The following is a 17,620-nucleotide window of genomic DNA, read 5'->3' as shown; positions in this document are numbered from 1 at the left end:
AATATGTTAGTAGATATGAAGGAAACAGAGGAATGCCTTTTACCTCGAAAATATTGTGGCAAGAAGAGAGACAAACCCTTACCAGAGTTTATACCATCTAATGAGATTGAAGAGGGTCTATTTGTTACAGTTTGGGCATCTGATCCAGGTTCAGAGTTGGATGACCAAGGTGGCCCAATTTGGGTTGCAAAGGTTGCTAAGATAGAAAGGGATGACAAGGGAACTCCTATGACATTCAGAGCTTTATGGTATGAACCAAAGCTATTGAAAAATCTCCCGAGAAGATATACAATAAAACAACTCTATGAGTGATGATTGCAAAAGAAACATGAATGGGTTCCAAATAATGAGAGATTAACCAAGGTGGAAGTCAGTAGCATTATCATTTGGCAAGACTTGACCCATCAAGTGCAAATACATTACATGAATTTGATGACTCTCGACGAGATTCAGATGCATAAGATAATGTTTTGTATGCTTTTTTCCATACAAATGGTGTATCTATATACCACCAATAAGATAATGTATTGTATGCTTTGTTTTTCAAAAAAAGGGTGTATCTATATACCACTTATATATTGAATTCAACAAACTCTTTTTTTTCAAAAAAATGGTGTATCTATATACCACTTATAAGTTGAATTCAACAAACTCTTTTCATATAGTGTCATATTTTCACTTCATAGTGTTAAAATTGAACTAGAGTTAGGAGACTACTATTATAATTATTATAGTTATTAAATGGGGGCACCATGCACAAGTTTGGGAATTATAGCTTCATTGAGCCATTTTTTTAAAAATTAGAGGTCACCACTTGACTTTTTAGCTTAATAAGGCCATATTTGTATATAAGTGACCCATTTAGTGCTCTAAAAAACCCAATTTTTGAGCTCACTAAGTGAAGTTGAGTGGAGAGGATATGCTCCAAAAAAAATCCCAAACCAGGAGAGAAAGTCCAAAATTTTGAATAGTGTGTTTATTGGCTATCAGTCTGAGCTTTGTCAATTGATGTGGTCATGTGTTGTGACTTGAAGAGTATGGCTATAGATTGAAAGCTCAATAAGAAGGGCCTGCCTGATAGCTCTGCCTAATGGCTTGCTTTTCTCTTGGTTCTCGCTGTTGGGTTTCCTTTGACTTTGGTGGCCTATTGGCTATACTTGGGAGCGACTATAGGCTTGTGTGGGGACTGCGTAATCAGCTTGTCATTAACAAAGGCACAGTTGTTGGGTGGAGTGAGGGCTCCATTTTAGTTCATTTGAAGATGATGACGTTTGATCTAGGTCTTGTGATAAAAAAAATTTGACTCTTTTGGTCAGTGACTGTTTACTAGATAGTCGAGGTTAGTATGGTGACAAGATGACACACAGTATGGGCAGAATGCCACATGTAGTTAGCCAAATTCTTTTAGGGGGTGACCTCCGCATTACAAAACTGGGCATTTTATGTTATTTTAAAAAGTTGTGCCTTAAAGATTTGAACCCATAACATGAGTGAAACCCATCGAAAAACCACATGCATTGAAATTGATGTCTTACTTGCTTTGAATCATGTGGCCTCTCTTTTGCATCCAAAAGTGCTTGCTTTTATCACTGTAATAAGAGGCAATGAGCATGTGCACTTGTGCACTCTTGTTAGTACTGTCTTCTAGGCAACAACGCTCTATTGAAAAAGAGTGTCCATTTTGGGCACTCATCCCATACCCATGCCTCATTCACTCCTTTATATTCTCATTGTGCTGGTGCGTGAGCTGTCTGTTTGTTTGTCCGTGTCTCTCCATATACATATACCTATACCAACTCTCGGTCCCCCCACATCAACTATAGATATACATATACATATACATATACTAAGTGGGGGTTCCTATAGTCCATACAAGTTGGAAAAATAAAAATGAATAATGCTGCGGTGCACATAATGTGCTCTTTTATTTCACTAAAACACAAAAAAGAGCAGAAATTGGAGGGATGGTGGGTTGCTGGGCAGCGAGTGGTGTCATGGCACTTGCGTCGCTTGCTGCTTCATCATCCCTGTTTGCGCCTCGCTTCCCCCCCCTTGTGAGTTTCTCTCTGCCTTTAGCTCTCTCAACTTAGATCGTCGAATTTCTCAGTCTTAACGCCCATCAATCCAATTGGATGCCTCACTTTCGGATTCACAATTAACAGATACGCGTATCGTAGGCACTAGATGCAAAATAGAGCTGTGACTGTTAATTGCATACTTCTCAAGCTAGTGTTGCGGTTTTGTGAAGTTAGTTCAATAGTCGAGCTTATGGATGTATCTCAACTTCGATTGGCGTTTTGCGATACGAGATGCGGTGTGAGATTGTGCATTCATGTCATGGGTGAGATGCAATAAGTAAAGGAACAAGCAGAAACGAATTTGGAAATTGGAGAGTATAAACTCAAATGCTTTGTCAAAGACGACGTCGGTTTATTCACACCATAACGGTTTACTACTTACGACCCGCGTCATAGCTCTTTGCTCATCCATTTCAGCAGAGGCTGGCTGAGTTGGACTTTCCACGTTACGTCTATCCCCTCCGAAAGAAGCTTACAATCCAAGAATGATTGCATATCTTTGTACAATGACACTCCGGACAATCTCGCATCTCTTAGTTCATCATACATCTGTTTGTCTTCTGTGCGAGACTGCTCCACATTGAGATGAACAAGTTTATGTACGATTTTGATGTTAAAACTCTTACATAAAAGTTGTTAAATCTTTCAATTTAAAAAAAAAGAAGAAGCACTGTGTTGTTGATCAAATAGAGCAAAGCCTGCTGATAAGCAAAGAACACGAATGCATGGCCTAGTAAATAGTGCGAAAAACTTTGAAGACTATATACCATTCTTAGGACCTGCTTTCCGTGGTGGAATTGTTCTTTCCTACCATTGAGAAGCATCAATTTGAGAGAGCCAAAGTAGAAGGATGTCATGCATCCCCTAATCGAAGAAGCCACTTGCATAGAAGATGGGGAAATCCATGTTTCCTTCAAATTGAGCAAAAATGGACCCAATTGCCGTTCTTGATGCATTTACATTAAAATGAGAAAGGTTGCTCCAATCTGGCTACCACAGTATCGATGCTTTCACTACCATCTCTCAACTCGTTCATTGTTTCATTAAACTTCTTTCTAATCTCTTGAGCTAATGTAGGGATTTGGCTACTGCAGTGAATTTCTTGATGAATCTCCGAGAGAAATTGAGCACGAATGAGCGAGCATGCTTGACATTGCTTTGCTCCTTCATTTTTTGAATGGCATCAATCTTTGATTTCTCTGTCAGTATTAGTGCATAACACCCCTAAAGAACTCTTGAAAAGATGCAAAATACACACTCACGTGCATGGTCTCTTTGCATTTTTGGAACATTTTCTTCAGGCACTTAATTGGTTTCATACTGTACATTGAGAAATCATCCAAAAAAATGGTTAAGAATTCGTCAGTGCACTCTTGAAAGGTTCCATCATGAACCTTTGAAACATGGTGGTGCATTCTTCAAACCGAACGCATACCTTGCTTAAGTATGCCTTCCATTTAGTGACGAAGGTAGTCTTTTTATTGTCTTCCTCAGCCAGCCTGATTTAATTGTATCCATTGAATCTATCCATAAATGAATACATCTCGTACTCCACCACTATTATCCATCATACTATCAGTGAAGGGTAGTGGAAATGGGTCTTTGACTATTTGTTCATTCAGTTTCCGGTAGTCCACACACACTTCAGCTTTCCATTTGTTTTGGCACAATGACAATGGGGAAGAACCATTCACTCCAATCCACTGCATAGATGAATCCCACCCTTGGTAGAGTCTTTTTTAAAAACCAGGCAATATAGCATCCCCATATTCCCTATTTTGACTTCATTCAAGCGATTGCACTATTCATAACACTTGATTTGTCTGCATTGAGCTTTTGCCAGGTGGGATTTTGCATTTTGTCGAAGAACTTAGAATTCATCTTGAAGACAGTGCGCCCATTGTACAAAATCGCTGGTTTTTATATCTTTGAATTCAATTACAGCTGTCTCAGCTGGAAATCAGGGAGGATGACGCAAAAAGGGCTTTGAGTGGAAATATCTTCTGGAGTGAAGTGCTTTATGCTGTTAGACCACACGCTAAGAGGACATCCCAGTTTTGCATTGGGATACACATACATAGTGAACACGAGCTTGATAGTGCAAATTAGACGCCCAGTTAATCTGTTGCAATCGGGGTGGAGAGGGCTTGTGAATTGCTGCTTTATCTCATCTGTTTGCAACAATCCTCACAACTCCTAATTTAAAGTTGCTCCCTTGATGGGATATGTTTTGGAAAGCATTGAACTAATATTACGGTCTCAATTAGAAATTGAGCGACATCATGCAGCTGAAATTGATGCAAGTGCTTTTACGATGGCCCAAATATGACATAGTCAGTGAGGACAGTATAACAGGAGTTGTCATTTTGTCAGGTAGGAAAGGACCAGTATTGTCCTAGATGATGAGCTCAGAGCATCAAATGCTGTGATAGGCTGAAGGTCTCCTGCTGGTTTTCCTATTAAGTGATTGGAAGTTCTGACAGTTTGGACATGAAATCAAATAGTGTGATGAAGAGGACGATGAAGTTCAGGCCAGTAGAATTGCCATGCATTCCAATTTGGATCCTTAAGGCTTTGACATGATTTATTGGCATACACGATTTTGCAAAAGTACAGTAGCAAGCCCTTCATCTTGTGCGTCTGTCCTCAATGGAAAGAATTGGGAAATCTAGGGGATGCTGAAAGATTGTTGGCATTCAATATTGCAATGAAATGAAAGTCTTTTGAAGCAGCTTTTGGATTGGAGTTGAAATGCTTGCTAGTTCCAGAAGAAATCTTGAGCTGGATCCTCCCTCCCCCAAGAATTGATGAACTTCCTTGGCATTTTATGGGGTTGGATAGTCTGCGAGTGCCTGAACTTTGAGTGGACCTAGCTGAACACCTGCATTTGAGACTGAATGATTGTGCTCACTGCTCAGTGACACTTATTTTGTTGAGGCATAGGCAAATACTAAAATTTTAAAATTAATTGCAGGACTTCTTCCAACACTTGTACATGTTCTCCTATTTTTGCTGTCTGGATGAGAAAATCGCCCAAATAGACTAACACTTTGCCTTGGACTTTCAGATCATGAAGGATGAAGTTCATCAGTATTTGAAAAGAGCTCTGAGCATTGGCTAAACTAAATTCTATCACAGTAAATTCAGAACGCCAAAAGTGTTTGCTTTTGTTTGCTTCCTTCAGTGGACCTTGCCAGTTGCCAATGTGGGTCTAAAGAATTGAGGTACCTTGAGTTTGGAAATGAGTCAAGACTATCGTGAATCCTTGGTAATGGATACTCATCACATTCTGTGACTTTGTTGAGGGGCCAGAAGGCAATACAGAATCTGTAAAACCTTTCTCTCTTTGAGTAAATGTGCTTGCAAGTCTAAGGGCTCTTGGAATGCCTGATTATATTATCTTTCAGAATGCTATTGATCTGATTGCGAATCTCTTGTATTTCCTTGGGGGATCGTCCCCTTTGTCCGGTTGAAATTGGACAAGGTTCTACTGCAGGTGTGTTATGAAGCAATGCAGCTGTAGCTTCTGTTGAATATCACGTGCTTGAGGCTATTCAGCCAACAATGTTGTGAAGCCATACACCATCAAATTGTTGCAGCTGAGACGATTCTTCTAGCGGAGAGGCATGGAAGGGGCTGAACATCTGGCAGAATTAAGGACCTAGTTTTGATATCCAATGAAGCACCATTAGAACAGCCAAGCGTAACTTAGAAAATTAGATGAGTGAGAAAATGTACAGTGAAGTCAGCAGGAAAATAATGAAAAAGATAGATCCAGAAGAAGATTGTATCAAGGTTTTAGTATCTCCAAATAGGATGTGGATATGTGATATAGGATAAGAGGGAAGACGGACTTGATCCACAAAGGAACTGCAGTGAGTGAATTACCTGAGTCAACTAGTACTAGGATAGAACGAGTTAAAAACCTTTGCCACTGCCACAAATGCAATAGATAGGACTACTGACAACATTCCTTCATCTAAGTTCCCAGCTGTTATTTCTGGACAACAGAGATTCTGAGTAAGCAAGGTGGAAAGAGGTTTCTTTGACTGATTCAAGGAATCATGTTCCACTATCATCACATATTGTTCACAATTGTGATCTAACACATGACCAAGACAAAGAATAGGAATGTATAACAGCTATTTGCAAATCTCCTTTTCAGGCTGTGAGGGATGCAGTGAAGCAGATCTCACAGAAGAATATATAATGGGCGTCCTTGATCTGGTGATGGTAAGGAAATATATTGGTCGATGAAACAGAGGGACTTGGCATCGGTGTCTCCAACAATTCGTCATAGGTAAAGGAACAAGTAGAAAGACTTAAGCTATGAAGATAACAAGTAGTCAGAACAAAACTCAATTGCAGCAGAAATAAGACAAGCCTCCTCGTCAAGGACAACTTCCTGTTATGGTGGTTACAACTGCCTTGAGGCTACCAATAGGGGACCATCCGCTTAACAGTTTATACATCTCTTTGCTCAACCTTTTCAGCTCAGGCTGGCTGAGTTGGACCTTCCAAGTTATGATATGGTCAATGATTTTCTTGGATAGCTGATCTTTTTAATTTATGGTGGTCCAGTGACACCGTTCAAGTTTCTTGAGTGTGTGATTTTCCTGCATATCTAATACCTCCTACCATTCTCTGTCTATCTTCAGGTTCAGAATCCAGGAGCTCGTTTTATTGAAGGGAATATCAACAGGCACAGGTTGACAATTTTCAGGAGGTGTTCAATTGCAAAAATGCCTCAGAAATTGACAGTTGATGCAAATGCCGCTCCTCTGCCCCTTGATATTGTAGAAACTTCAACAGATTCTGATAACGACAGTAAGAAAGACTCTTAGCCTGTCTCCTTTTTAAAAAATTTTGGACATCTTACTTGTGGTTATTCATGGCTATCTAGGCTCCAGCAATGTTATTATGACAAGTGCATGAGCATGCCTTAATTAGGAAACATTAGATATCACCTCGATCATACCTGTGCATTGGCTTTTGCAGCTATTGGTTTTATAGGTATTCACCACGTGGGGTTCATCTGTGAGAATTTGGAGAGATCATTGGAGTTTTACTGTGGTTTACTAGGTGCGTGTGCTCATTTGAGTGTGCATATTGAGACACAATATGAGAGTATTAGCTTTCCATTACCTCTTATATTTCAGGAAGTATGAATCTTGTGACCGATGATGACAGGTTTGGAGACCTGTAGTCTGAGACCTAATGAAAAGCTACGCTATCGAGGGGCCTGGTTATGGGTCGGCAACCAGATGATACATTTGATGGAACTTCCAAATCCTGATCCTGTGACCGGTCGTCCTGCACATGGTGGAGAAGATCGCCACATTTGTGTGTCTATCAAAAATCCTATGCGCCTCAAGGCAGTTTTGGAGGGTGCAGGTAATTCAACCAAGCTGGGAGTAGCTGGGGCTAGGTACAACTCGTGTGGGTTTGATGTAAACACAGCTTACAGTGTAAACTACACGTAGGGGAAAAAATGCAAACATATTGCTTGATCTGCTTAGTCTGACACAAAGAAAAGAATCAGCAGCTTAACATCTTTGAATTGGTGCATTTCACTTAAACATGGTGCAATTTGGGCGTTTTTAATGGCGGCAACTCTACTGTGAGACCATGGAGTTAAATAGTGTAGTTTTGTCCACCCAATTTGATGCTTTACGTATGTTTCATCACCTGAAAAACTATGATGATTTGTACCATAAGAGGCCTAGATAAAACAGTTAAAAGAAATACTCGTTTAACATTAAGTCTTAAACAGGGAGATCATATACTTACAATTGCTGCTTGTTGCAATGGAGTTGATCATGGAGCATGTGTTTTGCTACAGGAATACCATACACTATGAGCAAGTCTGGAAGGCCAGTCATTTTTACTCGTGATCCTGATGGGAATGCTTTGGAGTGCCAGCCATCTTACATGCATGAAACTCCAAGAGATAAACAATAACAAACTCAAGTCGTGCTTGTAAAACTTTTGAATTAGATTGTACATGCAGCATAAATTTCTCTGTTTTAAACCTGGATTTTGCCAGCTACCTCTCAACTGAGTCGAGGTATCTCCTGTTCGCCATATAATTGTCAGTGCATTTGGAATCAGCTAAATTCTGAAGTTATGCTTGTTAGGAGGGCATATGCTGAATTGATGCTGTGTGGCCGCATGAGACTGCAAGGACCACTGTGACAATGTCAATATGTTGCTTTATGTATATGTATATTGAAATGTCAAGTTCATGTGCATGTGACCTTCTCCACTTGAATAGTGATTTTATAACATTTAGGTGATGCTATGCATGGTAGAGTTTATGGTCTGAGCCTATTGAATAAAGAGAAATGTGGTCAAAATCACAGGTCATTTCCTTAAATAGTCATCATCTTGTGCAATCGGCTTTTGAAAGATTTAAGTGTTAGAACATGAAGTCAAATACTTCAAAGAGAGGGAAACGAGAGATCCTTAGACAAACACACAAACTAAAGGGTACAAGGATTTGGATATCTAAGGAGCTCACTTCGACCCGGCTCAAACATAGAGATATTGAACTCACTAAAGTGAAGGAAGTACGTAAAGCAGGCAAATGTGTGGGCTATTGACATGGACAAGTGTCGATTAGGGACTTTAAATCCAATCCCAAAGACTCTCAGAATTAAATTGATATTATAAGGGCCATCTTATCATAGTATTAGAATTTAGTTATACTTTATAACAACTCAAGAGGAGTTGAGCTTGCCCTCGACTTTCTGGTTATCCAGTTGTAGTAGTCAATTTTTTATTAGTGATATTTGCTTCCTTCAAGAGATCAATGGCTATGAGAGCTTCAAGATTAAAGCTAATGGGCTACTTCTAGGTTGGTTATGGAAATCACTATCTCTATCAAGTCCTAGAAATGCTTGTGATGATAGGCATGCCAGTCCTTGTGAAGGGACTTGTTGTACATTTGTGGGCACATCCCACTTCACCTTTGCAAAGTCCAATCCATGTTGGAGGGATTGATCATTTATCCAAGGTATTGAATCCTTCATAAAACAGTCATATCTGCATTGATGTACAATTGATAGTGCTTCAAAAGCTATAGGACATGTATGAGTTTGATGTTGTGCTAAGTGGGATCCTTGGAGAAGATCAGAATGTCATCAAGACATGCAAAAGCCATTTCCAATGAAGCTCTTGAAAACTATAGCATCATTCTATTGAATCAAAATGTGGCTAGCTCTGCCATGTATCCAAAAGGCACTACCCCAAACTCATCCTATTGAATCAGAATGTGGCTAGCTCTGCCATGTATCCAAAAGGCACTAGCCCAAACTCATACTAGGTCTTCTTTATGTCTAAGGTCAACTTGTAAGTGTCTCCATGGTGGATCTAGAGTTACTCTTGCTCACTCTTCATATTATCTTGGAAAACATTTCTGCTTCATTGAGGCATTCCATGATGTACTCGATTTGGGACCAACTATTTACAGTCAATTCGTAGAGTACATGTCCTTAACATTGAAGATGTCACCCTTCCTCTTGACCAAGAGGGTCAATTGGGGAATTGCTAGAAAGTCCTCCAACTTCCTCCTGTTCTCATTTATAAAGGACAACTCTTCTCCTTTATAAGAACAAACCTTAATGAGCTATGGCACATTTTTTAGCACCTTCTTAAACAAGAAAGAAAATTTTGATGGTTTCAAGTATCCTACATGGTGTCTAAGATGCAATACGGGTTGGTTCAAAGAGACCTTTGGGGCATAGTCAATGAGACTGATAAAAAGCCAACATCTAATCGAGGTGTAATCAAAAAATTGGCATGCCATGATGCTAAAGCATTGTTTCATCATTTGTGGACTCTCTAAGAATTAAGTTCATAAACTCAACTCTGCCAAAAGTCTTAATGAAGCATGGAATAGACAGAAAGTAAGTTCTTAATCAAACTAATGTTGCCGCTTGATTATTATTAAGGAAGAATTATATCTAATGGAAAAGGATGATACAACTAGTGTGGAAACTCATGTTAATGACATCCATGGTCTTATTGATCAGCTCAGTGAGGCTAGAATCACTATCAATGAAGAGGAAGCTATGTTTGTTCTACTTGCAAGTATGCCTTCATCCTATGAGACATGTATCTAGTATTCCAAACCAAGCCAATCTCACATTGCATCCAATGCATCTCTCATTTTGAAAGAGAGAAGATTGGAAGTGAGCAAGACTATTGTGTCTTCACCAGCCCCAAGTGAAATTATAGAGAATAAGAAGGCACCTGGGATCTACTACTTTTGTCGTAAGAAAGGATATCCCATCAAAGTTTGTCAGAAAAAGAAGCGGGATGAGAAAAAACAACAAAGAGATAGCCTCTCATGAGGCAAACATGGTTGAAGGGCTCCTTTGGATCTGTTTTGTATTTTCTAGCCAATGGCCATTCTTTTCGTTGCGGGTACTTTGTGAGTCCTTTCGTCAAAACACACCCTGCATGGTATGGATGCTTGATGAAGAGAGTGTTGAAAATTGGATGATCGTAGCATCCAGCCTTAGGGATCCTATGTGATAGATACACTAGATTGTTTGTTTAAGGTTCTAGTTGGGTCCTAGGATGGTGACACATGGATGTGTAGGTGGCCATGCTATGGGTAATTACCTCCTTCCCATATATGTAGGAAAGGTTGAGCTAATGTAGGAGAGGTGGAGATGATTGTGGCAGATTTGGTAGTTTTTCCTCCTTTACCTTACCTAAGGAATAGCCTCCTTCACGACGTTTTGTATCTCAATGAGCTTGGTGCTTTCTAGGTGGATAAAGCTTGTGTTACTTAGTAATACCATATGTCTCTTTATTGTTGTTGCCTCTCTCATACTCTCTCCCCAACGCCACTTTCATTGCATACCCTTCTTGCACACTCTAGCCAACCCCTGAGTTTTAACAATCTCTACAATTCAATCATTAATCATAATTAACTATTACAATTGCATATGTGCCTATCCCTTTCTTACTTTTTTCTATTCCCCTCTCTTTATATATCGAAAATTAAATATAAATTCAATAAATAGTTGTAAGCTTTTATAGAATTATACCGAGATTACCCCTTCTTAGTTTTCTTATTCCTCTCTCTTTAAATGTTAAAAAATTATTATTAAAAACGTTCAATACTTTCTTTTATTTCACATCTAAGTTCCCTGCGACCCTTCATTACCTAGAAGTATAAGATATTACAAGTATGTATTTGAATTCATTTTTGTTGATAAATAATCAAGAGTATCGTACTTCTTGAATGTGGAATGATTCATGTGCAATCTTTTTTAATTTTCTTAATATTAGGAAGGGATTTAATTTGAAATCATTATGTCAAAATTAAAAATATCATTATGAGTTATGATGTACTTAAATTTTTTTTATTGGAAATATGTAGCTTGTTTTCTTGTTCTCTTATGTTTCTTGGTAGATTTGAATATTTGAAAGACCATGTTCTCATCTTGATCATCTTCAAGGTAGGGAAAGGGAAGATCATAGAAAAGAAAAGACCCTATAGTTTTTCATGACAAAGCAAATCCTAAGACTAAGGTCCCAATTGAAACCAAACAAGATGATTTGTTTAAACTATCATAAGACATGAATCAGGCATGAGAACAAGTCACACTAGACGGACAGAGAAAGAAGGAGAATAATATGAAGAGGGAGAGGAAGAAGGAAAAGAAAAGGAAATAAAGAGAAAGTAAAAATACTTTATTGTGTACCACATGGACAGAGTTACATCCTTAACTTTGAGGACAAGTATTGTGCGGAGTGTTTAAAAGTCTCAAGAAGATGATATTTGTATTTAAGGTCATTATGGAACACTAGAAGTAAAATTTTGAGAGAGAGTACTCTAAGAGAGCTTCATTTAAGGTTAAGGAATGTATTTTTCTATATACTTGTGATTATTATCAAATGAATATGATTCCAAAGAACAAATTACCTTTAATGTATGCAAAGAATTTCAATAATATTGTTTAATGAAAAAATCTGGGAAAATTTTTGAACATTTTTAGAAATTCCATTTATGAGCAGACAAAGTTGAACTATATCGCAGTAGTGTGCATTTCAACTATAAAGCCGAAATGGGGATATATATGCTCTACATAGGCACCCTAACCCTAATCCTACTCTAGAGGGGATTTTAACTAGAGGGTAAATCTCACTAAGGGTAATTTCACACCACACTATTCATAATCTAACAAATCCTTCCTTTATTGGTCATGTGAGCATTTACAAAGAATGGTTCAATCACCAAAAGAAAGCCTAAAGCTTTGCAAAAACCTACAAACTTTTCTCAAAGTGGTTCCTTAATAAAAAAATGTTCCACCTCTAGAGTGTAAGACAATAGATCAAGCCAATCCCTCCTGCATGCAATGTTCTCTCTCTAGCATAATGATAATATAACTCTACGTGTTCCAAGTGGGCATGAAACTCAGGATTCTATGTTAATGCAATAACATTTTGACTATATGTCCTAATGGGATTAGGTGTTTGTATATACCCATGAAGATCCGCCATCAATCTCACGAGCCATAGATGCTCAGCTATAGTTGTGAAGGCCACCCTATACTTTTCCTTTATTCACTGATACAATGACCTGGCTTCTTACATTAATGTCATCTTTCTTTCTTCTTTGCTTCGCCTACAATTTTGGTTGCCTTGTGGGATGGTTGACCTACAACAATCTTAGAACTGCATAACACCTTTAGATTTCTTTATTTTTCTCATGCCTCAAGTGCTCAAGCAATCATTCTTGTGGAAAGAGGAAGACTTATTGATCATTTATTATTCCTCCTACACTAACAAACCCACAAGCTCCTCAAATTGTAGAGGTTGAGGATTGCCTCTCAATGTGAGAGAAGTGTGGAAGCTCAAGTAGCACTTTGGCAGTGTAGTGTGAAAGTACCTTTGTAAAAAAAATTTGCTTGGCATGAGGGCTAGACGCAGGCTTACTACCAAAGATGATCCTAGAAGAAAGATGTCATAATAACCAGATGCAGGCTTACTACCAAAGATGATTTGATAAAAGCCTATCAAGGAAAGATGGAGGACGGTGATGGCGATGGAGGTGATCTTGATGGGAATGTGTATCTACTCGTACCCTCTCTCATCTTGAGCCTAAACTATAGACAAAACTAGTATGGGATCTGAGACTTGAAGGATAGCTTCCAAGGTGGAACAACCTCCTTACTAATGAGACTTTGAGTTCCCTCCCTTGACGCCAAAGAAAGACAAACAAATCCTTTTCACCAGTGGGCTTCAATCTTTGCATGCAAGTTTCTTCTTTGAAAATGATAGAGAACCTTTGTTCACGAACTCAGGTCACTCTACAACCAATAAAAGAGGGGGAATCAATCCCCATGCAAGAGGACATGGAGGTAGTGATGGTGATCGAGTTGAAAGAGATGGAAGAGAAGGACATAACTCCATCATAGAGATAGAGGTTGACAAGCCAACAAATGCGGGAGAGGCACCAAGACCTCGTACATGGCAACAACTCAGATGACAAGGAGAGGGTTCTTCTCCCTTCTTGCTGCCCGGTCAAGATTTACTCCTCACCCTTCCTATCTAGAAGAATCCCCGGCATTCCCCCCTCCAAGAAAAAATGAATTTAGCAAGCCACATAGATGGAGGAGCTAAAGAAGAAGTTGACAAACGAAAGAAGGTAGCTGAAGTCCCAGCGAAAGCCCAAGATGTCCAGACTGCTCAAACTCTCCAAGTAGGCTCTAGAATGGGAGGAAGCTGTCTAGAAAGCACACCCCCACTTTTGAAAGAGAACGCTCACTCTAGTCGCACAATGCCAGCTTTTGAGTCAAGTACGCATGTTACTGCTACACTCAATGATGAATTCCTTTTCAAATCTATAAAGTCATTGAGTGCACATGTGTTGGTCAGGTTTTTACTAGGGGTTAGGCCCCCTCTAATAGTGATCAAGACATGGATACAAACCAACTGGATGAGGAATGAGTTAGTGGTGACAAACGTCTTATTCCATAGGAAGGGATACTTTGTCTTCCTTTTTGAATGAGCTGAAATGGATGCAAGAGCACTACAACATGGTCTTTGGACCATACATAATCAACCGCTCTATCTCTCTGGGTGGTCTCATGATTTCTCTCTAGACAAGGGTAGTATTTAAGGTTTATTGACATCTTTATACCGGCAGAATTTTAGACCTCCCAAACAACATGCATCCACCAAAAAATATATTTTGTTGTAAGCGATGGAACCTTCGATGCAAGAAACTTGTGTGCAATAGTTCCTCACAAATATTAAAGTGTAGTGTATTCCGTGCAATCTATGAAAACTATTAACATAGTTAGTACAATATTTACATACATTGGACATAAACTAGATCTCACTCATGTACATTATTTCATGAACAACATTTTAGAAGTTGACCCAAAGGGTTTCTTGTTTAAAATATAATCTATAATGGTACACAGGATAACAACATTGAATAATAGGGAAAACTTAACCCCAAGGGTAATTCATTTCAACCATTTTGTCGGCCCTTTCCTTTTCCTTACAAATGGTTTCTAAAATCTCAATGGACTCCTTGTCATGGAACAAGTCGTGCTCGAATTGGGTTGTGTATTCCTAGCAATGCTAGCATTGGAGCCAAACCAAGAGCCATGATTGTTCTTGCTCTATCAAATATGTTTGCATTTCATTCAAATCATGTAGCTCAAACTTTGGAAGTATGTGCCATGTGCCGAATGAATTTCGGTGGAGTTTATACAATGAATCATCCAGAATTACTGTGTTGATTGTGCTTAGGTGTAGATACCAATCCCAAATGGTCTACATGTCCTTAAAGAAAATGGGCTTTGAACCAAATGTCAAATCTTCTTTCTTACGCTCGTCCTGAGCCAATACCTTTATCTCTTTATGGCGTAAAAAACAAGCGGCAATAATGTTTTCCACTTTTGTTCTTCTAGATGTGCTCCACACAAAAACTTCAAACCATGACAAAAATCCAAGAATGCAACTGCATCTCTCTTGATATATGATGTCTGTCCGCTCGACACATGACATTCATCCATAACGATCATGTAGGGCCAGGGTGACTCTCCATGAAACACCTCCACAACCTTCACTACAAGGCCATTTAGGTCCAACACAATTGCTCTACGATCTTATTGTAGCGGAGTGGGAACAATATTGGGGGGGGGGTTGAGGAAGGCCCATCAAGGGGATTGCAACCGAACCAAATGCCTTAGTTTATAGTCTCTGCAAAATTCCCATTTCCCTCCTATGAATTTGTTTTCATTATTATACTCATTCTCTAACTCCCTTTACTGTTCGGTCACGATAACTTCCCAACAATAATAAGCACAAGTAATAAGCACCAAAGCTACACAAAGAAGATGGTTTAAAGTCAACCTTAATGTACACGAAAATTACCCATATAAAATTAGCATTTCACCATATATAAATCAGCAAGCTTTTGAATTATAAAAAGACCTTAATTAATAATGAACCATCAAAGAAATAAATAAGCATAAAAGGTGCTAATTAGCATAGTAAATTGGTGCACTAACAGCCAATGCATGTGCTAACAAGCAGTAGGCATTTCATGTGTTATCATCATAACAACCCCATATAAAATTAGCCATAACGATACAAATTCAGCAATGAACCACATATGGATCAGTGATATTCGCATCACTATATCCAAAGGAACAAAATAAAAATAGCAATCAACCATATACTCGGAGGGTTCACTACTAAGAAACCCTATGTATCACGTGCATTCAAGAGGTATTTAAAAAACCCCTCAACTAAAATTTTTGACTCAATAAACACACCCCTCTCTACTTGTGAACTAAGTGATTTTTTTCTAAACTTGAATTTAAAAGCCCCTCCTATTATTCTAATTCTACTACATTTACAAAAAAAGTTGAATTAAAATACTCCTCCTTTTGAACGCATGTGGTACACTAAAATTTTGTGAGGTGAAGCCCCTAAGGCCATATATGAATTAGAATGATACACATTAAGTATGAAATGTAAGTGTGCCTTATGAAATCAGAAACAACCATATTACAACTGTAATGAGACACATTAAATCAGACATCAAAGGATCTAGATAATGAAGAAATACAAAACCGAGAATGTCTTGGAAAGAGACAAGCATTACAACTCTTCTCCCCTCTCCCCCTTCCCTATTTCTCTCGTGGGTGGAAACACATTGCAGCAATCCGGAGGCTACTTGAGTGACACATGTGGATGGCTCATGCCTTGCATTGCTCTCACATGGAGTAGCTGGGGTGGAGGATCCATCGGCATATCTTCAACATCCCCATGATACATAAGTCACCATTGAGACCTACACATTTTTGGCACCACTGCCTGGGAATGAAGGTATGCTTTTGCATTGCACTTGTCTTCCTTCATCATCTACCCATTGCACAAGGCTTCAAGCTTAACTTGGAGCTTTGTTAGTGGAGTTGTAGGGGAGGAAAGAGTGAAGAAGTGAGAGTTTTGGATGGAAAAGTTAGAAAAGTTGTCATTTTATGTTGGAAAGTCATTTTGGATCAAAAAAAGCTTGTTTTTAATGTTTTTAGTGTTTTGAGTTGATAGGAACTTAGTTGTGAGATTGCTAAGGAGTGTGTGATGTCTAAACACACAAAGAAACAACAAAAAATGATGATTCTTGCTGAATTTTGAAGTTGTTTTGTATGCTAGAACCCACCCCTCAAGAAATCTTGCATTTTGGCTTGCAAAAATTGTTTTTCCTTCAAGTTTCTCTCATTGTGGAGGTAGACTAGGTAGTGTAGCACCCCCCTAGTATTAAAAAACCAAAACAAAAACTCAAATTATCCCAAAAATCCACAAAAACCAGTCGGCAATGTAGTGTTCCACTATCTCCATGAGTTGGCGCGTTATAGCTATCCCGCTTGATTGGTGTGTTAGCCATATCTCGCCAGTCAAACCACGTTGACCCAGTGTGTTAGCCACATCCCATCGACCTAACCTCTAACCATGGCCTAACCCACCCCCTTGATTAAATGCGTGTCAGAGTTAATTATCCCGATGACCTAATAGCCATTGACTAGTGGCCTTAGAGCTATCCCACCAATCATTGTTATCTTGTTATTCCGTAGACCAGTGTGGTAAGCCCACCTCGATGTTTGTGGTCATATTTGTATCCTACCACCCATTACATTATGCCTATCACACCATCGTTGCTATAATTATCCATCGGCCCAGTTATCCCACCGAGCGTCGCTATTTTCTATCCCCACAATAGTCGCCATAAGTATACCACCGCCGACCAATACGTTGATCAATATCCCGTGGACCCCTTTATCCCTCTGCCCATTGTCTCAACCTTATCCCTACTCTTGTAGGGATACCACTTGCATCTTATCTCACCAAACGTGTGGCAATATTGATTTCGTTGATCGGTACATTACACATACTCTGCCACCCATCATGCGATAATTATTCCATCGACCATTGCCCTACCGGTATCCCATCACCTGGTGTGATACCTTATCCCTATGATCTCACCATAGAGCTATCCCTATGACTGT

The 17,620-nt window shown here is 39.0% G+C and overlaps 1 protein-coding gene across 1 annotated transcript; it reads left to right on the top strand.

Annotated features, from left to right (window-relative positions):
• The first annotated feature begins 1,503 nt into the window (after positions 1-1,503).
• On the top strand, positions 1,504-8,329 carry LOC147893083 (uncharacterized). Its single transcript, XM_087387443.1, has 6 exons — positions 1,504-1,528; positions 1,951-2,054; positions 6,737-6,905; positions 7,077-7,160; positions 7,269-7,472; positions 7,921-8,329. Exons 2-6 carry the CDS (start codon positions 1,965-1,967, stop codon positions 8,037-8,039), a joined length of 666 nt encoding a protein of 221 aa, XP_087243569.1. The 5' UTR covers positions 1,504-1,528; positions 1,951-1,964; the 3' UTR covers positions 8,040-8,329.
• Positions 8,330-17,620: the final 9,291 nt, after the last annotated feature.

The sequence above is a fragment of the Dipteris shenzhenensis genome, chromosome 16, assembly GCF_047967505.1.
Source record: "Dipteris shenzhenensis isolate YYH24624 ecotype China chromosome 16, Dip_SZ_1.0, whole genome shotgun sequence".
NCBI classification, from domain to species: domain Eukaryota; kingdom Viridiplantae; phylum Streptophyta; class Polypodiopsida; order Gleicheniales; family Dipteridaceae; genus Dipteris; species Dipteris shenzhenensis.
Note: the sequence above shows the minus strand (reverse complement) of the source record. Positions and strands in the feature narration are given on the sequence as shown.